The sequence below is a fragment of the Salmo salar genome, chromosome ssa10 (assembly GCF_905237065.1).
Source record: "Salmo salar chromosome ssa10, Ssal_v3.1, whole genome shotgun sequence".
Taxonomy (NCBI): Eukaryota; Metazoa; Chordata; class Actinopteri; order Salmoniformes; family Salmonidae; genus Salmo; species Salmo salar.
In genome coordinates, this window is record NC_059451.1 from 65,648,732 (window position 1) to 65,661,437 (window position 12,706).

Genomic DNA, 12,706 nt, shown 5'->3' on the forward strand with positions numbered 1-12,706 from the left:
GATTTGGTGCCACCTAGCCCAGAGAGGTTAACAGTGTCCAAAGAAGGGCCAGATGTATACAGAATGGTGTCGTCTGCGTAGAAGTGGATCAGAGAATCATCAGCAGCAAGAGCGACATCATTGATATATACAGAGAAGAGAGTCGGCCCGAGAATTGAACCCTGTGGCACCCCATAGAGACTGCCAGAGGTCCGGACAACAGGCCCTCCGATTTGACACACTGAACTCTATATGAGAAGTAGTTGGTGAACCAGGCGAGCAATCATTAGAGAAACCAAGGCTGTTGAGTCTGCCGATAAGAATACGGTGATTGACAGAGTCGAAAGTCTTGGCCAGGTCGTCGAAGATGGCTGCACAGTACTGTTTTTTTTTTATCAATGGTGGTTATGATATCGTTTAGGACCTTGAGCGTGGCCAGCTCACCATCCGTGACCAGCTCGGAAACCGGATTGCATAGCGGAGAAGATACGGTGGGATTGGAGATGGTCGGTGATCTGTTTGTTCACTTGGCTTTCAAAGACTTTAGAAAGGCAGGTCAGGATGGATATTGGTCTGTTGGGTCTAGAGTGTCACCCCCTTTGAAGAGGGGGATGACCGTGGCTGCTTTCCATTCTTTAGGAATCTCAGACAAAACAAAATAGAGGTTGAACAGGCTAGTAATAGGGGTTGCGACAATGGCGGTGGATAATTTTAGGAAGAGAGTGTCCAGATTGTCTAGCCCAGTTGATTTGTATGGATCCATATTTTGCAGCTCTTTCAGGACATCAGCTGTCTGGATTTGGGTGAAGGAGAACCAGGGGGGGTTTGGTCCAGTTGCTGCGGGGGGTGCAGAGCTGTTGGCCGGGGTTGGGGTAGCCAGGTGGAAAGCCTGGCCAGCTGTAGAGAAATGCTTATTGAAATTCTCAATTATCGTGGATTTATCGACTATTCGAAGCTAGTGCAGTGCGCCACAGGATGTTTTGTGCAGGTCAAGGATCTGGAGTGAACCAAGGGCTATATCTGTTCTTAGATCAAAACGTTTTGAAAGGGGTATGCTTATTTAAGATGGTGAGAAAAGCACTTTTGAAGAACAACCAGGCATCCTCTACTGACGAGATGAGGTCAATATCATCCTGACCAACTTGCCCTCTAAATACACCTCTGCTGTTTTCAACCAAGATGTCAGCGATCATTGCCTGCATCCGTAATGGGTCTGCGGTCAAATGACCACCCCTCATCACTGTCAAACGCTCCCTAAAACACTTCAGCGAGCAGGCCTTTCTAATCAACCTGGCCCGGGTATCCTGGAAGGATATTGACCTCATCCCATCAGTAGAGGATGCCTGGTTATTCTTTAAAAGTGTCGCCTTCACCATCTTAAATAAGCATGCTCCATTCAAAAAATGTAGAACTAGGAACAGATATAGCCCTTTGTTCTCTCCAGACCTGACTGCCCTTGACCAGTACAAAAACATCCTGTGGCGTTCTGCATTAGCATCAAATAGCCCCTGTGATATGCAACTTTTCAGGGAAGTTAGGAACCAATATACACAGGCAGTTAGCTTTCCTAAGGCTTGCTTTTTCAAACAGAAATTTGCATCCTGTAGTACAAACTCAAAAAAGTTCTGGGACACTGTAAAGTCCATGGAGAATATGAGCACCTCCTGTCAGCTGCCCACTGCACTGAGGCTAGGAAACACTGTCAGCACCGATAAATCCACTATAATTGAGAATTTCAATAAGCTGGCCATGCTTTCCACCTGGCTACCCCTACCCCGGTCAACATCCCTCCACCCCCCACAGCAACTCGCCCAAGCCTCCCCCATTTCTCCTTCACCCAAATCCAGATAGCTGATGTTCTAAAAGAGCTGCAAAATCTGGACCCCTACAAATCAGCCGGGCTAGACAATCTGGACCCTCTCTTTTTCTAAAGTGATTTGCCAAAATTGTTGCAACCCCTATTACTAGCCTGTTCAACCTCTCTTTCGTATCGTCTGAGATTCCCAAAGATTTGACAGCTGCAGCGGTCATCCTCCTCTTCAAAGGGGGAGACACTCTAAACCCAAACTGCTACAGACCTATATCTAGCCTACCCTGCCTTTCTAAGGTCTTCGAAAGCCAAGTTAACAAACAGATTACCGACCATTTCGAATCCCACCGTACCTTCTCCGCTATGCAATCTGGTTTCAGAGCTGGTCATGGGTGCACCTCAGCCACGCTCAAGGTCCTAAACGATATCATAACCGCCATTGATAAGAGACATTACTGCACAGCCGTATTCATTGACCTTGCCAAGGCTTTCGACTCTGTCAATCACCACGTTCTTATTGGCAGACTCAACAGCCTTGGTTTCTCAAATGATTGCCTCGCCTGGTTCACCAACTACTTCTCAGACAGAGTCCAGTGTGTCAAAATCGGAGGGCCTGTTGTCCGGACCTCTGGCAGTCTCTATGGGGTGCCACAGGGTTCAATTCTTGGGCTGACTCTCTACTCTGTATACATCAATGGTGTCGCTCTTGCTGCTGGTGATTCTCTGATCCACCTCTAGGCAGACGACACCATTCTGTATACCTCTGGCCCTTCTTTGGACACTGTGTTAACTAACCTCCAGACATGCTTCAATGCCATACAACTCTCCTTCCGTGGCCTCCAACTGCTCTTTAATGCAAGTAAAACTAAATGCATGCTATTCAACCGATCGCTGCCCGCACCCGCCTGCCCGTCTAGCATCACTACTCTGGACGGTTCGGACTTAGAATATGTGGACAATTACAAATACCTAGGTGTCTGGTTAGACTGTAAACTCTCCTTCCAGACTCACATTAAGCATCGGCTTCCTATTTCTTAACAAAGTATCCTTCACTCATGCTGCCAAACATACCCTCGTAAAATTGACCATCCTACCGATCCTCGACTTTGGCGATGTCATTTACAAAATAGCCTCCAACACTCTACTCAGCGAATTGGATGCAGTCTATCACAGTTTTGTCACCAAAGCTCCATATACTACCCATCACAGCGACCTGTACGCTCTCGTTGGCTGACCCTCGCTTCATACTCGTCGCCAAACCCACTGGCTCCAGGCCATCTACAAGTCTCTGCTAGGTAAAGCCCCGCCTTATCTCAGCTCACTGGTCACCATAGCAACACCCACCCATAGCACGCGCTCCAGCACGTATATCTCACTGGTCACCCCCAACGCCAATTCTTCCTTTAGCTGCCTTTCCTTCCAGTTCTCTGCTGCCAATGACTGGAATGAACTGCAAAAATCACTGAAGCTGGAGACCCATATCGCCCTCACTAGCTTTAAGCACCAGCTGTCAGAGCAGCTCACAGATCATTGCACCTGTACATAGCCCATCTGTAAATAGCCCATCCAACTACCTCATCCCCATACTGTCATTATTTATTTATCTTGTTTCTTTGCACCCCAGTATCTCTACTTGCACATTCATCTTCTGCACATTTACCATTCCAGTGTTTTAATTGCTATATTGTAATTACTTCGACACCATGGCCTATTTATTGCCTTACCTCCCTTATCCTACCTCATTTGCACACACTGTATATAGACTTTTTCTACTGTATTATTGACTGTATGTTTGTTTATCCCATGTGTAACTCTGTATTGTTGTATGTGTCGAACTGCTTTGCTTTATCTTGGCCAGGTCGCAGTTGTAAATGAGAACTTGTTCTCAACTAGCCTACCTGGTTAAATAAAGGGGAAATAAAAAATAAATAAATAAATAAAAATCAATTCACATATGGTGTCCAGGGCACAGCTGGGAGCTGAGGGGGGTCTATAACAAGCGGCAACAGTGAGAGACTTATTTCTGGAGAGATTGATTTTTAAAAGTAGTAGCTCGAACTGTTTGGGCCTAGACCTGGATAGTAGGACAGAACTCTGTGGGCTATCTCTACAATAGATTGCAACTCCTCCCCAATTGGCAGTTCTATCTTGACAGAAAATGTTGTAATTGGGGATGAAAATGTCAGAATTTTTGGTGGCCTTCCTAAGCCAGGATTCAGACATGGCTAGGACATCAGGGTTGGCGGAGTGTGCTAAAGCAGTGAATAAAGCAAATTTAGGGAGGAGGCTTCTGATGTTAACATGCATTAACCCAAGTCTTTTCCCGGTTACAGAAGTCAACAAATGAGAGCGCCTGGGGACACGCAGGGCCTGGGTTAACCTCTACATCACCAGAGGAACAGAGGAGGAGTAGGATAAGGGTACGGCTAAAGGCTATAAGAACTGGTCGTCTAGTGCGTTCGGAACAGAGAGTAAAAGGAGCAGACTTCTGGGCATGGTAGGATAGATTCAGGGCATAATTCACAGACAATGGCATGGTAGGGTGCGAGTACAGGGGAGTTAAACCTTGGCAATGAGTGACGATAAGATAGGCTCCATCTCTGTAAATGCCAGTTAAACTAGGTGCGGTCTCCGTATGTGTAGGGGGTGGGGCAAGGGAGCTAACCAAGGCATGTAGAACAGGACTAGGGGCTCCGCAGTAAAACAAAACAATGAGAGCTACCCTAAACAACAGTATACAAGGCATATTGACATTAGAAGAAGACATAAAGCAATCACAGGTGTTGATTGGGAGGGCTAAGACAACAACGGGTAAACAGCTAAGACAACAACAATGGGTAAATGGCGATGAATGGGCAGTGAGGGGTCAGTTAGCTATGCACAGGGCCTGAGTTTGAGGCTGGGGCCGACAGATAAACAAAATGAAGTACCGTGTTAATGAACAGTCCAGCAGGCAACAGCTGTGTAGCTGAGTGATCATAGGGTCCAGTAAGCAGCAATGGACGAAACATAGAGCCGCTCGGCAGTCGTCACTACGCTAGGCGAGCAGGAGACACAGCACTCAGAGAGTTAGCAGGCCGGGGCTAGTAGCTGAGTCCTCACCGACATCAAAAACGCAGAGACCGGTTGAGAGCACATCGGCCGAAATACGTCAGCAGACCAGTCGTGATGGATCAGCGGGGTTCCGTGTCAGCAAAGGGTCCAGGCCAATTGGCAAGAGAGGTATTGAAGTTGGTGTACTTCGTTTGCTAGCCGGGGAATGGGCTCGAGGCTAACTGGTGCTTGCTTCTGGACAAGGGGCGCTAGCCACGATAGCCACTCGGTAGCAGCTAGCTAGCTGCGATGATCCGGGGGAATGGTCCAGAGCTTGCGTCAGGAATCCGGTGAAGTAGTGGGGGGAAAAAAGGAGTCCGATATGCTTAGGGCTGATATCGCGCTGTGCAGACTGACAGATATTATCCGGACTATCCGGGCTTAAGTGGCTGGTGTCTGTACTAAATAACTAGTAGTTTATTTGTCACACGCGCCGAATACAACAGGTGTAGACCTTACAGTGAAATGCTTACTTACAGGCTCTAACCAATAGTGCAAAAAAAGGTGTTAGGTGAACAATAGGTAAGTAAAGAAATAAAACAACAGTAAAAAGACAGGCTATATACAGTAGCGAGATAATTAGCTGGCTCGCTTCTGATGGAGATTCTGTGTGCCGAATACAACAAGTGTAGACCTTACAGTGAAATGCTTACTTACAGGCTCTAACCAATAGTGCAAAAAAGATGTTAGGTGAACAATAGGTAAGTAAAAAAAATAAATCAACAGTAAAAAGACAGGCTATATACAGTATCGAGATAATTAGCAGGCTAGCTTCTGAAGGCTCTCTTCTGATGGAGATTCCAGTTATAAGGTCTAGAAAAATAGCAGATCTGTAGCATGTTGGGTGAGGCGGGTTGCAGGAAGGTATATTTAATTCGAAAAAGAGATTTAAATGTATACAAAAAAAGAAAAAAGCTGACTATTTACACGGGACAAAAACAAACACGTCTTGCTGCTACGCCATTTGATCTACACACAATACCCCATAATGACCACGTGTAAACATGGTTTTAGAATTGTATTGAAAATGAAATACAGAAATATCCCATTTACATAAGTATTCACACCAGAGTCAGTACTTTGTATAAGCACCTTTCTGGGTAAGTCTTTAAGAACTTTCCACACCTGGATTGTGCAACATTTAACATTATTTTCAAAATTCTTCAAGCACTGTCAAATCGCTTGTTGATCATTGCTAGACAACCATTTTCAGGTCTTGCCATAGATTTCCAAGTAGATTTAAGTCAAAACTAACTTGGCCACTCAGGAACATTCATTGTCTTCTTCGTAAACAACTCCAGTGTAGATTTGGCCTTGTGTTTTAGGTTATTGTCCTGCTGAAAGGTGAATTCATCTCTCAGTGTGTAACGATGTGCGCTGAGAGTCAGGACGCAAGTTCAGGGAGTGAGTGTTTTAATAAATAAATGTAACATAATCCAAAACAAGAAAACACACACACACAGACAAGAAACAGAAACCATGACGCCTGAGGAAAGAACCAGAGGGAGTGACATATGTAGGGCAGGTAATCAAGGAGATGCTGGAGTCCAGGTGAGTGTCATAATGCGCTGATGTGCGTAATGATGGTGACAGGTGTGCGCTATAACGAGCAGCCTGGTGACCTAGAGGCCGGAGAGGGAGCACACATGACACAGTGTCTGTTGGAAAGCAGACTGAACCAGGTTTTTCTCAAGGATTTTGCCTGTGCTTAGCTCCTTTCCGTTTCTTTTTTTATCTTAAAAAAAACTCCCCTTAATGATTACAAGCATACCCATAACATGCTTGAACATATGGAGAGTGGTACTAAGTAATGTGTTGTATTGGATTTGTCCCAAACATAACACTTTGTATTCCCGGACAAAAAGTTAATTGCTTTGCCACATGTTCTTTGCAGTATTACTTTAGTGCCTTTTTGCAAATAGCATGCATGTTTTGGAATATTTGTATTCTGTACAGGCTTCCTTCTTTTCACTCTGTCTATTAGGTTAGTATTGTGGAGTAACTGCAATGTTGTTGATCCATCCTCAGGAGAGAGAAAACTATCACAGCTATTAAACTCTGTAACTGTTTTAACCTCTATGGGGCAGGCGGGACGAATTCGTCCCACCTACGTAACAGCCAGTTGAATCCTGTGGCGCGATTTTCAAATACCTTATAAATCCTATTACTTCAATTTCTCAAACATATGACTATTTTACAGCTATTTAAAGACAAGACTCTCGTTAATCTAACCACACTGTCCGATTTCAAAAAGGCTTTACAACGAAAGCAAAACATTAGATTATGTCAGCAGAGTACCAAGCCAGAAATAATCAGACACCCATTTTTCAAGCTAGCATATAGTGTCACAAAAACCCAGAAGACAGCTAAATGCAGCACTAACCTTTGATGATCTTCATCAGATGACACACCTAGGACATTATGTTATACAATACATGCATGTTTTGTTCAATCAAGTTCATATTTATATCAAAAAACAGCTTTTTACATTAGCATGTGACGTTCAGAACTAGCATACCCCCCCCCGCAAACTTCCGGCGAATTTACTAACAATTTACTAAATTACTCACGATAAACGTTCACAAAAAGCATAAGAATTATTTTAAGAATTATAGATACATTACTCCTCTATGCACTCGATATGTCCGATTTTAAAATAGCTTTTCGGTGAAAGCACATTTTGCAATATTCTAAGTACATAGCCCGGCATCACAGGGCTAGCTATTTAGACACCCAGCAGGTTTAGCACTCACCAATATCAGATTTACTATAAGAAAAATGGTCTTACCTTTCCTGTTCTTCGTCAGAATGCACTCCCAGGACTTCTACTTCAATAACAAATGTAGGTTTGATCCAAAATAATCCATAGTTATGTTCCAACAGCGACGTTTTGTTCGTGTGTCCCAGACACTATCCCAATGGTAAATAACGGTCGCACGCACGGCGCATTTCGTGACAAAAGATTTCTAAATATTTCATTACCGTACTTCGAAGCATGTCAACCGCTGTTTAAAATCAATTTTTATGCCATTTTTCTCGTAAAAAAGCGATAATATTCCGACCGGGAATCTGCAATTAGATAAACAGCCGAAGGAAAATATATCACTGGGTCGAATCGGGCACGTGCCTAATTCCATTGTCCTCTGATGGGCCACTTGGCAAAGGCGATTATGTGTTTCAGCCTGAGGCTGCCTCGTCATCGTTCAGGTTTTTCCCGGGCTCTGAGAGCCTATTGGAGCTGTGGGAAATGTCACGTTACAGCTAAGATCCTGACTCTTCAATAAACAGAAGCAAGAACAACAACACCTTGTCAGACAGGCCACTTCCTGCATGAAACCTTCTCAGGTTTTTGCCTGCCAAATTAGTTCTGTTATACTCACAGACACAATTCAAACAGTTTTAGAAACTTTAGGGTGTTTTCTATCCATATGTAATAAGCATATGCATATTCTAGTTACTGGGTAGGAGTGGTAACCAGATTAAATCGGGTACGTTTTTTTATCCGGCGGTGTAAATACTGCCCCCTAGCCCTAACAGGTTAACGTCACCATTTCCCTCATGGTGTTAATCTCTAAGCGGTTTTCTTCCTCTCCGGCAGTTAGGAAGGACGCCTGTATCTTTGTAGTGACTGGATATATTGATACACCATCCAAAGTGTAATTAATAACTTCACCATGCTCAAAGGGATATTCAATGTCTGCTTTTTCTGTTTTACAAATAGCTGCCCTTCTTTGCAAGGCATTGGAAAACCACCCTGGTCTTTGTGGTTGAATCTGTGTTTGAAATTCACTGCTTGACTATGGGAATTTACAGATAATTGTATGTGTGGGTTACAGAGATTAGGTAGTCATTTAAAAATCATGTTAAACACAATTATTGCACACAGAGTGTTAGGGTTGGGTGACATTTGGGCAGACCTGCGATATGCTACTCCAAATACTGCAACTTCATTTAACGTATTGATACATCCTAACTGATAAAACGGCACAGTTTTGATTTGTAAAGTTCAAATAGAGTATAGTCTTGACCATCACGATATATCGTCTTGCACTTCACAATATATTTTCAGTCAAATATCACGATATTCGATTTAATCATATCGGTTCAACCCTAGAGTCCGTGCAACTTATTATGTGACTTGTCAAGCAAATATTTACTCCTGAACTTTAGGCTTGCCATAACAAAGGGGTTGAATACTTATTGGCTCAAGACATTTCAGCTTTTCATTATTGATTAATTTGTAAAAATGTCCAAAAACATAATTCCACTTTGACATTGTGTAGGCCAGTGACAAAAAAAAATCTAAATATAATCCATTTTAAATTCAGGCTGTAACAAAACAAAATGTGGAAAAAGTCAAGGGTTTGAATACTTTCTGAAGGCACTCTAAGAGTGTCTGCTTAGTGACCAAAATGTAAATGTAAAAATGCATACTTTTATAGGGAATAGTGTGCCATTTGGTCTCCTGCTTCTCGTTCGGTCTCCCTCAGGCACACACTGATGGCAGAGCCAAAATGAAGTGAGTCATTCCATGCTGCATTTTGACACATGCTTCAGTAGCTGTCTGTGAGAAAGAAAGACCGATGGAAAGGAGACAATCAATGCAATGTTTTGACACATTCCGCTTCAAACTCTCAAGTATGGCTCGGTAGCCGTCTGTGAGAAAGAAAGACAGATAAACAGAATACTGAAAGGAGTCAGTCAATTCAACATTTTGACAGATGCTGCTGAGTGTGCCAACCATGAAATAAGGAGAGGATGTAGATTAATTTGTTAGTGTTGTCTGGGTAGATCTCACCACCTGCTGTTTTAAACTTCATGGGACAGAGAAAATATCCATGCATGGAAGAGAAGGAGGCCTCTGTAATCTGTTATGTCACTGTTATGATAATGTTATGAAGGCCTTTTGATGGAGAGTTTAAGTGACGTGCTACTGAATGTTGGAAGAGAAAGACAGATATATATTGAAACATTGAAAGTAGGCAATTTGAAAAGGAGACATTCATTCATATAATGCTTCTAATGATACAGTAAGGCTGGAGAGAACCAAGTGTGAGAAATAAAAAAGAGACAGATATATTTTAAGACATGCCGTTATAAACTTGACAGGGCTGGCAAGCCACCCGTGAGGAAGAAAAGGCTGAGAAACTGAGCTTTGAAAGGAGACATGTATGAGGTTAAGGCAGATAGCCAGATGGTAGACATTTGAGGGCAAGCATTCAGTAGATGCAACATTCAGTAGCACGTCACTTACACTCTCCATCAAAAGGCCTTCATAACATAATCATAACAGATTACAGAGGCCTCCAACTGTTCTTTCCTAATTTAGTTCCTTCATTCTTCCTAGTTTTTCAAGTTCTGAGGATGTTAGAGCACGAGGAAGACATAGCCCACCCAAATCCTAACCTCAATTGTCGGTGTAAAAAGCATAACTTTCCTTGCTTAATGGAACACAGCATACACATATACCATCTCCGCACAAAAAAACATTAAAATCAAATACAATTTTATTTGTCACATGCGCCGAATACAACAGGGGTAGACCTTACCGTGAAATGCTTACTTACAAACCCTTAACCAACAATGCAGTTCAAGAAATAGTGTTAATAAAATATTTACAAAATAAATGAAAGTTAAAAAAAATTATACAAAGGAACACAATAAAATAACAATTAGAACTCAGTCAGATCAAGAATATGAGGGTTCTGAGCTGATTTTTCATCCATAATTGAGTTCTTTATTGTGTACAAAATATATTTTTATTAAAATTGTATTTTTTATTATTAGAAACATTTTCGAGTTTCGGACCTCAATGTCCTCATATGTAGTTACGGCCCTGTGCCCAGTATTATTAGTCAGCTTACCCAAAAGGGTTGGATTGGTGAAAGATGAGAAATAAAATATATGTGTGTGTCAAGCAGAGGCCATGTGGTTGAAGGGTTGACCCTCCTGCCCTTTTCATGCTGTGTTTAAGCAATAATTCTCAGAGCAATTGTTTGACGGGAGTTTCCCTTTCAGTTGCTTCACGTTTAAACATAATATCAGCACAATGAGAACATGGGGCACTGTACTGTTATCTACACTATATATACAAAAGTATGTGGACACCCCTTCAAATGTGTGGATTCGGCTATTTCAGCCTCACCCGTTGCTGATCGGTGTGTATATATATATATATATATATATATATATATATATATATATATATATATATATATACACACACAGTGCCTTCGGAAAGTATTCAGACCCCTTGACTTTTTCCACATTTTGTTACGTCACAGCCTTATTCTAAAATGTATTAGATTGTTCTTGTTTTTCTAAATCTACACACAATACCCCCGAATGACAAATTAAAAACAGGTTTTTAGAAAGTTCTGCTAACTTATATGAAATAAAAATAAACTGAAATATCACATTGACATAAGTATTCCGACCCTTTACTCAGTACTTTGTTGAAGCACCTTTGGCAGCGATTACAGCATCGAGTCTTCTTGGGTATGACGCTACAAGCTTGGCACCCCTGTATTTGGCGAGTTTCTCCCGTTCTTCTCTGCAGATCCTCTCAAGCTCTGTCAGGTTGGATGGTGCACAGCTATTTTCAGGTCTCTCCAGAAATGTTTGATCAGATTCAAGTTAGTGCTCTGGCTCAGCCACTCAAGCCACTCCTGTATTGTCTTGGCTGTGTGTTTAGGGTCGTTGTCCTGTCTGAGGTCCTGAGCTCTCTGGAGCAGGTTTTCATTAAAGGATCTCTCTGTACTTTGCTCCGTTCATCTTTCCCTCGATCCTGACTAGTCTCCCAGTCCCTGCCGCTGAAAGACATCCCCAAAGCATGATGCTGCCACCACCATGCTTCACCGTAGGGATGGTGCCAGGTTTCCTCCAGACGTGACGCTTGGCATTCAGGCCAAAGAGTTCAATCTTGGTTTCATCAGACCAGATGACCTTGTTTCTCATGGTCTGAGAGTCTCCAAGCGTGCTGTCATGTGCCTTTTACTGAGGAGTGCGTTCAGTCTGGCCACTCTACTATAAAGGCCTGCTTGGGGAAGTGCTGCAGAGATGGTTGTCCTTCTGGAAGGTTCTCCCATCTCCACAGAGGAACTCTAGAGCTCTGTCAGTCACCATTTGGGTTCTTGGTCACCTCCCTGACCAAAGCCCTTTTCCCCCGATTGCTCATTTTGGCCGGATGGGATGGCGTATCACTGCATAATGCTGTGGTAGCCATACTGGTTAAGCGTGTCTTAAATTCTAAATATATCACTGACAGTGTCAACAGCAAAGCACCATCACACCTCCTTCTCCATTCCTCATGTTGGGAACTACACATGTGGAGATCATCTGTTCACCTACTCTGCATCTCACAAAGACACAGCGGTTGGAACCAAAAATCCCAAATTGGCCTCATCAGACCAAAGGACAGATTTCCACCGGTCTAATGTCCATTGCTCGTGTTTCTTGGCCCAAGCAAATCTCTTCTTATTATTGGTGTCCTTTAGTAGTGGTTTCTTTGCAGCAATTCGACCATGACGGCCTGATTCACACAGTCTCCTCTCAATAGTTGATGTTGAGATGTGTCTGTTACTGCAATTTCTGAAACTGGTAACTGCACTGCAGCAGAGGTAACTCTGGGTCTTCCTTTCCTGTGGCAGTTCTCTTGAGAGCCAGTTTCATCATAGTGCTTCATGGTTTTTGCGACTGCACTTGAACATTCAAAGTTCTTGAAATTTTTAAGACCTTCATGTCTTAAAGTAATGATGGACTTTCTATTGCAAGGCCATCAGATTGTTAAACAGCCACCACTAGCACAGAGAGGCGGCTGCCTAC

General features: G+C 42.9%; 1 protein-coding gene across 3 annotated transcripts in view; it reads left to right on the forward strand.

Annotated features, from left to right (window-relative positions):
• The window catches only part of tmem86a (transmembrane protein 86A), a 62,403-nt gene that overhangs the window by 13,806 nt on the left and 35,891 nt on the right, over positions 1-12,706 (forward strand). For 2 of the 3 annotated variants that reach the window (XM_014123798.2, NM_001140997.2), the window contains exon 2: positions 4,123-4,209. The exons of the other annotated variant lie outside the window; for it this stretch is intronic. In XM_014123798.2, coding sequence (XP_013979273.1) covers positions 4,123-4,209 — 87 coding nt within the window. The remainder of the gene's footprint in view (positions 1-4,122; positions 4,210-12,706) is intronic. 3 annotated transcript variants of the gene reach the window in all.